This window comes from Pholis gunnellus (genome assembly GCF_910591455.1).
Source record: "Pholis gunnellus genome assembly, chromosome: 15".
NCBI classification, from domain to species: domain Eukaryota; kingdom Metazoa; phylum Chordata; class Actinopteri; order Perciformes; family Pholidae; genus Pholis; species Pholis gunnellus.
This window is the reverse complement of record NC_136542.1, coordinates 13425030-13435877: the sequence shown is the minus strand read 5'-3', so window position 1 is coordinate 13435877 and position 10848 is coordinate 13425030. Positions and strand designations below refer to the sequence as shown.

Sequence of the window (10848 nt, the reverse complement as noted above, 5' to 3'; positions counted from 1 at the left end):
CACTGATTTATTTAAGGCACTATAACGAAATGCTGTTTCTAATATATTTATTTATAACTGTACCACAAAGAACATTATGCTCCATCTGAGACTAAAGGTCCTGAGACTGCCATGTTTGCAACTTGTAGGCTATAACGGTATATTTTGGTGGGCGCGTCCAAATACGTGGGATTGTGGGAAATGCAGTTCACATTTCAGAAGCATCACCAACGAAAAGCCGGCGTGCGTGTTGGAGAAGTACTTCATTACCCACAATGCCTTGTTTTGTTGCGCCTGCGCTGTTTATATTTTCCCGTCCATGTGTAGGCGAATCACGTGTAGAGAAACCGTTGATCGTCATGTCTCTGCTGTAGCAAAGATCCGTGCTAGATTTTATTATTTGCCTTCAGTTGTCGCTGCACTTTGTTTTGACAGCTGCTTGTTTTCTTTTCTCGTAACCTGTTTACCGAAGAATGAGCGAAAACGACGACATCGACGTCGACAGCGATGTATGTGTTTTAGTTTCCTCTAGAAGTAGCTAGCTTAGCCAAATTGTTAGCCGAACAGCAACTTTAACATTCCTGCCAACCGTAGCTATGTGATTGAGTTAGCTAGCTAGCTAGCGGGGTTTCTTGGCTGAAACTGGATTTTGAGACAAATCGAGAGTGAGCTATTTGGAAAAATAATGTTTTTGAAGTGTTAACTGGCTCGCTGGCTTGTTGATGAATGTCGAGCACTTAAGTGTGGTGAAGACGTTGCCCCGTTTTACTGATGTCAAGTGGGGTCAAGTGAGCCGTCATTTGCGCAACCCAGTTAAACCAACCATCGTTTTGATTTCTTATGCACAGCTATTTGTGTAATTACGGTACAGGTGCTGGGAGCAGTCAGAGAGACGTAGACAGACTCGCTCAGTATTATATTACAAATCATTTACTAAACACTTTCAAATACGAAAGAATGTGTGATTTTGGCCTTTTAAACCTCCAATGTAAACACTTTTTGCATAGACAATTCCCTCAAATTTGGAACTATGATGAAACCGCTTTCATAATGGGTTTGCTGAAAATCCCAGTGGATTTCTGCTCAGAGAGCCGTTGTCTGATGTTATATGAAAAGGTGGATTTATATTTATCTATATTTGGGAATATCGTCTCATTGCAATTAGCGTAATGTCAACTTTGTTCAAGTCTTCAGCGAGAGTCTTGACACGTCCATCTTGGCCGCTTAAAGCAGTGTCACCGTAATTGCACGAATACACGCGCAACGAAACCCAAACGGCTGCTGTGCAAACAGTACAAGACGGATGTGTTGATGTGTTCTTGTTTTGTCGACCACGGACATGCCAAGTTCAGCTCCCATTTCCTTGCAGCTTTCTGGGCCTTTTTGAAATATTTTCTCCTACAACGAGAATCCAGTGCTGCTGCAGGACACATCATTTGAAAACATACTTGTCAAATGCAAGATCACACATACTGTACATGCTAATTTGAATTCCCCATGGTTTACAATCCCAGCAGCCTTCAATTGCACGTGGATGTGCCGCTGTGTTTTAACTGAGAATGCATATGAAATCGTGTCAGATCATCGATCTGGTCACATATTTCTCAGAGCCATGGATCCCCCCCTTCCCACCTGCTTGATTAAGCTGGGATCTCCAGCTTTAGAGCCTCTCACCACAGTATACATATACTGTTATGCCTGCTAAGCCCACATTTTTAAACAGTTCTAATGTTACAGGATAGGCCAAACCTAACATGGAAATATTATTTCCATGTTATACATCTGTTATAAATGGCAGCTCTTATTAATGACATCCATCTCAATAAAAAAATGTGTATAGCAATTTTACTCTGTACTATTTTTGTGCTATTTTCATACATTTGTACGTTATTTGACCTGGCAAATTGTATGATAACAACTATGAGGAGATCATTCATCCATGTAAGGGTTAACGGTGTGAAAACTTCCCACACCAACAGTGCTCCTTTAACGTTTGACACACATTACACAAATCTATACCAAGTATATGTCTGTTGACAATCAAGCCATCATCAGGTGAGACACATTTATGCAGCGTCGGAAGCTATTGAGCCTAAGATTAGAGTATTCCTTTGGCATCTATTGGTTCTGTTCAGTCCATTTCAAACAGAAGAGAGAAGGTAGACAGTGGAGTTGATGTTGAGTTCCTGTGAGGGACAGTTGTTTGACATGCTGTTCCAACCCTTTAAGCAACTAAAAGCACGCGGCACTTCTCCAGTTAAGATGTACAAACAAGGACCCTGTGAAGGATAAGATCACTACTTAACCAACGTATTTGCAATTTAAAGCTGCAGTGTTTGCATATTGCAGCTTCTAATTTCTCGCTCTCTTCTTCTAATTTGTTATAAATCACAAACCTCCTTGTGACTTCCTCGGTTCAATATATAGGACATGCAGTTTAATGATACATCTTTTCCTGTCTCTTTGCAGGCAGACAAGCGAGCCCATCACAATGCGCTGGAGCGCAAACGCAGGGACCACATTAAAGACAGCTTTCACGGTTTACGAGATTCTGTGCCTGCATTACAAGGGGAGAAGGTGAGAGGAAGTTATATGCACTTTCTACATTCCATAACTCTTCCAACGAAGAGATGTTGAATCGTTTTTAAAGGTAAGGCCGTCTATCTCGGGGCGCAGCAACCTTGTCCACATAAAGAGACAGATTTAGATTTTATTGTCAAGTGTGACAAGCGAACTATTGGCGTAATTCAATATGCAGGTGTGTGATGATCAACATGGAGGAAATGAGTGTTTTAGTGCTGTTCTGCAGCGTGTCAATGTTAGCACATGTAACAAAGGTTGCTGACCCCTCGGAATAGTCCTGTTGTGTGTTTTTTAACCCTTATTTGATCATTCAGATTAACAACATACATGTATGACACTGTGTTCTTTGCATAACTGTTTTTGCACAATTGATGTTGTTCTTCCTGAACAAACAGACACTGCAGCTTTTCCCCATGGCTCTCTGAAATTTTTGCTGACAGAGTTCTGTCAAACAGGCCTCCCGAGCACAGATTCTAGACAAAGCCACTGAGTACATCCAGTACATGAGGCGAAAAAACCATACCCACCAGCAAGACATCGATGACTTAAAGAAGCAAAATGCACTGTTGGAGCAGCAGGGTAAGTGGAGGAGTTGCATGTTTTTGTGTGATGCGGTTACAATAAGCGGTATTTTGACGCTTGTTTCTGTGAATTGCAGTGCGTGCCCTGGAGAAGGCGAAGGGCAACACTCAGCTCCAGACAAACTACTCTTCTGACAGCAGCTTGTACACGAACCGCAAAGGCAGCGCGGTGTCCGCCTTCGACGGCGGGTCCGACTCCAGCTCCGAATCGGAGCCGGACGAGCCGCCCAACAGAAAGAAGCTGCGCGTGGAGCCCAGCTAGACTCTGCTCCGCCTCCAGTTCTCCGAACAGACTCTTTTTGCCCACCAGCCCCGAATCCTCTCACCTGTCCGCACTAAGTCCTGCCTTCTAACGCCAGTCCACGAGACAAGGTGGAGGCCTGTGTGAGAGAGATGCTATTATGTATAAAACGCTTCTACCTTCTTTTTTCTTCCTCCTGGCAAAGCATCCTGTCACTCCGTTCGTGGCCCCAGCGACCACTTTTAACACCCCCCAAAGAGGCAGCTCTGCAGTTTTGAAGGACTTTTTTCCCCCCCTCTTATCTTTATGATAACCTTTCGTAATCAAAAGGAGATGACAAGGTATGACGCTTTAGTAAAGCTACACAAAAATATGAGTTTTTTTTTTTTCCTCCTTTTGGTTGTTTTGGACAACCTCTGCAATCTGTTGGAGTTGTGAGACTTTTTGACCTTTGACAAAATGGTAATTAGGGTTATTTCACCTTTTTAATATTCATACTTTTCCAGAAAAGAATGTGAAGTTGCTTTTGAAAAAAAAAGAAATGTCTGTAATGCAAAAATGCAACACCCTCCACCCCCCTTATTCAGTGTAGGTGGCTGAAGTTTTTGTCTTTGAAAATGTCTGTGTAATCAAAGAAACCCTCTATTTATAGTGATGCACCGAAATTGATTTCTTACCCTCGTGTCTGATCTCCTCTATGTTTGGCTTGAGATTTTCCAGAGAGCACAGGAGGATGAACAAGTTGACCTGCTGTTTTAGTGGATTTTCCACAGGTACAACTATTTATTTTCCTCTATTTTTATTATTATCAGATAAAATGAGTATAAGAAGAAGAAAAAAAAAATCCCCTATTGGATACTGAATGTTACACAATGCAGGTGAGGGATAGTGACCTTTATTTTTGTTAATGGAAGTTCATCTCCGTGTGTAGTATATAACACTGTATACTCTTTAATGGTGTCAGTTCTGCAAAGAAAAGCCTTTCCTTGAAATATTTGCCTGTGCCGGGAACGTTTATCTTTTCTTTCTTTTCTTTCCTTTTTGCAGAGGTAAACTAGTGTGTACGTAATCAATATTTGTTTGTTCCATTCCGTGGAAATTACAGGTATGTTGTACATACTGCCAACGGTTGTCTTGCAAGTTAAGGCATACCTTTATTATGAGACTATAAATAAAACTATTTTATCCTTTTGGGATGTATTTGTGACTCGACATGTTTTTAATAACAACCATATGAGAGCTTTTGTACATTACGCTTTCTAAGCTTCTTCTTTTTGTATGTGTTTGTTGAGGGAAATGGCTGAGTTAATAAAATAATCAGATGTGTTTAATCAAATTTAAGAAACTGCTAATAGAAAGCAATCAAGAGGGATCATTTAGTGAACACCGTTGAGGATATTAAATGTCTCTAAATCACTTATTATGAATTGAATATTTATGTTTCTTTGTTTTTCTCAGTTCCAGATATTAACTAGACAACAAGAGACAGGTGCTTATACTCGGGATGCTGTTGAAGACACAGAGGTCATATCCTTATTCATATTTCAGGGAGTTTGGGGCTTTACATCAACACAAGTTTACATTAAGGGATTCCATAAAGCCTGATTCTGATAGTTTTAGTCAAAACATTGTAAGATTTGATTGTTGTTATGCAAACGTAAGATAAAATGAATAAAAATAAATAACCGTGGATTAGATATTTAGTATTGTCCATCAACATTACATAATGGCAGTGTGGAGAACAGAAACAGAAAAAGAAAATGGAATTTTTTACATTTTAAAGCATTTGTTGCTTTATAAAAGTGTGAAACGTAAACTCGTTTTTTGGTGTTCTGGGGTGGGTGGGGTTACATTGAGGGAATGTTGTCTCATGACCTCAGTATATCTAATACCTGGCTATAACTCTGCATATACAGATAGTTTAAATATTGATTTTTGGGATCAGCTCATGTGTGATGCGTCCCAGCTGACGCTCCCACTGCAGGAGGCAGCCTCTTCAAGGATGCAGGTCGTGTGCTGCCTTCTGGGGACGTAGGAAATGTTTTAGAGAACACAGGAACGTAAATTAAAAATGAAATAATGTCTGTAAATGAGAAGATAGTGGCCATTTAAACACATTGTGCGGATTCAATACATACTACTTAGCATTGTTCATGTTTCTACAGTCTTTAGCCTATAATCCGATAAACTCGATTGGAACAGCAACTTGTACTTTTCCGAGTATAGAATGGGGTTTTCCGAGGGGCACTGAAGGCAGCACACAGCAACGGTGTGTCTAAAGCTACTTAGAAGTGTCATGCTGTACCTTATGTTTTAGTTTTTTTTGGTCATGGCTAAACAGTACGACGTTTTGTTCAGGCTGCTGATGCTCGGAGACTCGGGGGTTGGGAAGACGTGCATGCTGCGCAGGTTCACGGAAAGTTACTTTGATCCTTCACATATTTCCACCATCGGTAAGCCCTCCGACAAGTTTTCAGTGACGCCTGTTTCAAAACTCATCCTATGGCTCCGTGTTGCAGCCGCAGGTTGAACCGGATAAACATCAGTGAATTTTTTTTTTTTTACACTATGAATGTCGACTTTTGAACTGAATTGTTTCAGAACAATTGCCAGTTTTTCTTCAAAGTATAAGCAGGCCTACTCAGCTAAATTAGTAGGATTAGTACAAAGTGCCTCAGGCCATAACTGTGCCCTGAAAGTGAGTGCTTGGAAAGCTAGCCTGAAATATTTATAATGTATAACAGAGATATAGCCCTAAAGAAATATACTTAAGGATGCCGGAGAGGTCTGAAAGCAAGGCTTTTAACCGTCACAATTACAATCAATGGAAAGGAAAGTTCACAGGAAAAGACATTTTCTCTGCCCTCAAAGTGTTTCATATCCTGTTATTTATTCAGAAAAATGGATCTTGTCGACTGATACTCACATTAGTGCTCAGACTGTGTGATAAACTAATGACTCGGTGGGAAGGGGTGGAGCTGTTGCACACAATAGAGTAAGTTATTTCCAAATCAGCAAAGAAAAACAGTTAACACATAACTTCCATGGTATAGGCTAAACTGTTGTGACTGTAATAAAAAAGAAAAAGTGCGGTAGTGTTGAGGGAATTCCTAGTAAGAGGTTTGTGAACTACAAGCCGGAGAGCTTTACATGGGATTAATCCCAGCTATGAAAGTGCATTGTTGGTGAAATCTCCTTGCTTTTAGATGCATGATGGTAGTTATTGTTGGTAAACATCAGCCGCATTTCTCACAAGCACCGTGTGTTTCAGGGACGTGTGGGAACAAGAAGCCACTGACATGCAGGCTGAACAGACCTGTTGAATATATAATACATAAACACAAGTAAAGCCCAAATGGCACGTTTGTAATATACAAGCTTCTGTCAGTAACAAGGTGTTAAAAGGGCTTTCTGTTCCACAAGAAGCACTGTTTTAAAGGCGAAACGCACCATAAAGTACTGATTTCTGTCGCATTGTATAGAATACAATACAACCTCCTAAAGCCAAATATCTGACACAGTTATCCCCTCTCATCTCATCCTAACGGTGACTAAAGGAACAGCATTACATTTTTGACATATAATTTTACTGAGACGCACAGAAGGCACAATTTCTGATTTCATTAGAAACAGTCAAATAAAACGTATTTGGATGTAAGGTAGCATAGTGGAGCAGAGACCATTAGTCAGCGAATGGATTAGTTGATTGACAGCAAATGAATCTTTACAGTCAAACTGTTATGGCTCACTGGGGCTCTTGAATAGAACAGTGCCATTGTTAATGTATTTAACACATGTGCTTTTCCTATTATGACAAGTCTGCTGGGAAAAAACACAACATTTTATTTTTAATTTAGTTTCTTTTTCAAGCAATAGTTTTCATCATCTGGGCGATATGGCAAAAATCTTCCACCCCGAAAAAGGTCATTTTATATGTCAATAATAATGTACTGTACATGATGATATATCATGTTTTCTGCTCATTTAATAAATATATAGTCTATACAACCACATGGTAAAGCATATTCTTTTATACTCCTGTGTGAATTAAATACATGTCAAATTAGTATTTTTTATCAATTGATTAAGAACTTTTGTGCCAAACGAACATAACGGTTCCCAGTAGAATTATAGAGAAGAAATACTTCAAAAATAAATAAATATTTCCAGTTATATACACTGACTGTGTTATGTTTACATGCACGCACGCAAATACAGAGTTATCTGTTATAAGACTTAAGACTCTATTTTAATCTGTTTTTCAGCATTTTCTGGCAAATTTAGATCAAATGATCATATTGAATAATCAGGAAAAAAATTAGTAAATGAAACATTAAGTAAATAATATACCGCATAGTATATTTCGGATAGATAATCTCAAAACTGCAATACAACAGTACTAATGCAGACAGTATGTAGCATGAACAACGGAAATGAATCTTTTTAGTGTGGACTCAGCATAAAAACTAAATGAGAATTGATTTAAGGATATGAACAGTATGTCGTCTTTACTTTAATATATACTATGTATACATAAGTCTTGTTGGCAGCCGGTGCTACTCGGTCACATATCTTAGCTCTCTTGTCTTGTTACCCAGCAAAAACAAAACATGGCTTTAGTTCACATCAGTTGCCGCTCCCTTGTGGAGACCCAGTGATTTAAAAGCTGACAATATGCAGTGGCTGAGACACTATTCATTAAGGATAATAGTGTCTGAACAGCACTCATTAAGTTCTCACAAACGCACAACAGCCCACGTAAAATACCACAAAGCAGGACTTTTCACCAGTTTGTCACAGTTGCTTAAGTGATTCCAGTTTAACCGTGTGAAGGTGTTTGCGGTTGCGTCCCAAATTGCTTCTGTTGACTCTGCTGTTCTGTGAAATGAAATGTCATTTTTCTCCTTTTTTTTATTTTGTAGGAGTTGATTTTAAAATGAGAACACTAGAACTAGATGGAATCAAGGTGCGAGTACAGTTATGGTAAGTTATGTCTAATTGTATTGCATGTACAGTATGCTGACTCGCATGTTGGGTAATCTTCTTCTGCGGATGTGTGTGTGTGTGTGCTGTCTTGTGTGCAGGGACACGGCAGGTCAGGAACGCTATCAGACCATCACCAAACAGTACTACAGGCGTGCACAGGTGATCACCCACCGCCGTATGAACAAGTTACCTTCATGGGTTAGGGTTAGCGTTAGCATTCCTTCTCTAACTCCTCCTCTTGGATTCTTGCCCAGGGTATCATCTTTGTATACGACATCACAAGCGAGTCGTCCTTTCAGCACATAGTGAAGTGGGCCAGTGATGTGGACGATGTAAGGCAATAAACACTTTCGTGATGCTTGCTGCACACCTACTAGCTTAGTGTGAGTTACAAGATTATGAGGTCGCTTATCTCTCCGCGATCTGTCTTTCCTTTTTGTTGTTGTATTGCAGTATGCCCCAGACAACGTGCAGAGGATCTTGGTAGGAAACAAGTCCGATGAGGAACTCAGGAGGCAGGTAACAAAGGAACAAGGAAGCAAGGTTCGATTTAACCTCATTTTTTGGGTTTTATTTGGATTTTTATGGTCTTTTTGTCATGTAACTTCCATATTAAGGGATCATGTATTGTGTGGTTTTGTTTTTTCCACTGTTCCGCTGTACATTCATTGACATAAGATTACCAGGATTACATTTCTAAAGGATACACTGCTAAATCTCAGTTTTGTTTATCAGTTTGGCAAGTATTTCACTAACTATGGTTTAGGCATGAAAATGATCCTGGTCAAAGCAATTCCAATTCACAATATTATCCCAATAATCATCAAAATATGCTTAAAACGGCACTTAAACTTATGGAAATCACTTAACCTTCCATATTTTTAAGAAACTAATGTTTTTATTGCATCGCACATCATTTTTAGTGAGTCATTTTTTGTGAAATCCAATCAATTTTGAATAAGGTAATCACAAATCATAAGGTCCCCCTGCACAAATATAGGATCAATAAATATAACACTGTGTTCTATTTACATCATAATTCCTGTATTTATTTTAATCGTGGTCTATTTTTTAGTAATTTACATGATAGCGCGCTAGTCAGCCTTTCCTAGTTGCTCGTGACTATGTTCACGTTTATCCCGATAATGGGATTTCACCATAATCAGCTTATGATAAAATACTACACCGTCCCATGTATTAATGTAGCTTTCATGATCACTTTCTTTGCTTGCACAACAACAAATTGATAGGCCAGTTAATAACTACTAACATTCAGTCTCCTAAAACCTGTTTTTATTTTCTTGCAGAAAAAACCCTAGACTAAAGCTATGAAATACCTTTTGTTGTACTTATTTCTCACCACATCCATATATATATATATATATATATATATATATATATATATATATATATTGCAGCTAGCAGAAACCTATGGGATGGAGTTCTTTGAGACCAGTGCTTCCACCAGCAGTTACGTCACTGAGGTAGGATACAGGGTGCATCAGCAAAGAAACTGTCCGCCACATTAGAGATGTGCACAAATACTGCGGGGAACTCCCTGCCACACTGTTGTGTTTATTTTTCACTTCCTACTTCCTTCAGGCCTTCACTCGCGTGACAGAAATGGTGCTGCAGGCTCACAAGAGAGACGTGGATAACTTGTTGGGATCTCTGGATGATTTTCTGGAGAATGCCGCTTTAGAAGAAGAGAAAGACAGTGAAGGCACCGTCGACAAAAGCACTCAGAAGACCTGCGCCTGTTAGAAGAGGGGCAATCACCGTACCATGGCTCATACTTTAGACATATGTTCCCCACTGTGACTTGACTCCTCCGCCTTCTTCATAGATACTGTGATCTGCTGCCCAGAAGGGTGCTCGATTGGTTTCACTTTTTTGTAACTAGGTGGTAAATGCAGTTAGCAGCAGCGACCAGCAGAGGGACGTTTCTGTTGCCCGATCACTGAACCCTGAAGCCAGTGAAGAGTATGTCTACAGTGTGTTTGCTCTAGCAAAACTATCAATGCACATGCTCTCTTGGTTTTCCCTGCTGAAATGCACTATGCATCTACAAATCTATTGGTAACATGTAGATCCATGTCTTAAAAATCAAGTTAAGTTGCAAAGATATATATATATATATATATATATATATATATATATATATATATATATATATATATATATATATATATAAATGCTACAACAAGGTAGCCAGAGGACAGAGTTGAATTATTTACACCTCGAAACTCTAACCAAGCAGGGAAGGATTGTTTTACACAATGGGCTTATTTCCTCAAGGGAGACAGTGTTGTGCCATGTCCGTGACCTTTCTCAATGCAGTGCATGTTTGTTTGTATCCTGAATGTATGTGTATGTGTAAGTTTGTGATACGAATGTGACTTGCATTGCCTACTGTATGTTACACATTTAAGCTGTGTTACGACTGCTTATACTAATGTTTTCAGGGTTTGCTGAGGT

General features: G+C 39.4%; 2 protein-coding genes across 3 annotated transcripts; both read left to right on the top strand.

Annotated features, from left to right (window-relative positions):
• Positions 1-326: 326 nt before the first annotated feature.
• On the top strand, positions 327-4580 carry LOC306707716 (protein max-like). Of its 2 annotated transcripts, none has more exons than XM_079175292.1 (4): positions 327-488; positions 2449-2556; positions 3018-3141; positions 3221-4580. In XM_079175292.1, the coding sequence occupies exons 1-4, from the start codon at positions 453-455 to the stop codon at positions 3403-3405; spliced, it is 453 nt and encodes a 150-aa protein (XP_079031418.1). In that variant the 5' UTR covers positions 327-452; the 3' UTR covers positions 3406-4580. The 2 variants fall into 2 exon arrangements, with proteins under 2 accessions (XP_079031418.1, XP_079031417.1); XM_079175291.1 differs by having other exon boundaries at positions 3003-3141.
• A 1088-nt stretch (positions 4581-5668) lies between these two features.
• LOC306707769 (ras-related protein Rab-15-like) lies at positions 5669-10506 on the top strand. Its single transcript, XM_079175371.1, has 7 exons — positions 5669-5837; positions 8307-8367; positions 8469-8529; positions 8625-8702; positions 8824-8913; positions 9789-9854; positions 9973-10506. Exons 1-7 carry the CDS (start codon positions 5714-5716, stop codon positions 10132-10134), a joined length of 642 nt encoding a protein of 213 aa, XP_079031497.1. The 5' UTR covers positions 5669-5713; the 3' UTR covers positions 10135-10506.
• Positions 10507-10848: the final 342 nt, after the last annotated feature.

Coding starts and splice junctions, on each gene's coding strand:
- LOC306707769 (XM_079175371.1), top strand. CDS start 5,714: ATGGCTAAACAGTACGACGTTTTGTTCAGGCTGCTGATGCTCGGAGAC. Junction 8,530..8,624: donor AGTACTACAGGCGTGCACAG/GTGATCACCCAC, acceptor ATTCTTGCCCAG/GGTATCATCTTTGTATACGA. Junction 9,855..9,972: donor CCAGCAGTTACGTCACTGAG/GTAGGATACAGG, acceptor TACTTCCTTCAG/GCCTTCACTCGCGTGACAGA.
- LOC306707716 (XM_079175291.1), top strand. CDS start 453: ATGAGCGAAAACGACGACATCGACGTCGACAGCGAT. Junction 489..2,448: donor ACATCGACGTCGACAGCGAT/GTATGTGTTTTA, acceptor GTCTCTTTGCAG/GCAGACAAGCGAGCCCATCA. Junction 2,557..3,002: donor CTGCATTACAAGGGGAGAAG/GTGAGAGGAAGT, acceptor TTTTGCTGACAG/AGTTCTGTCAAACAGGCCTC.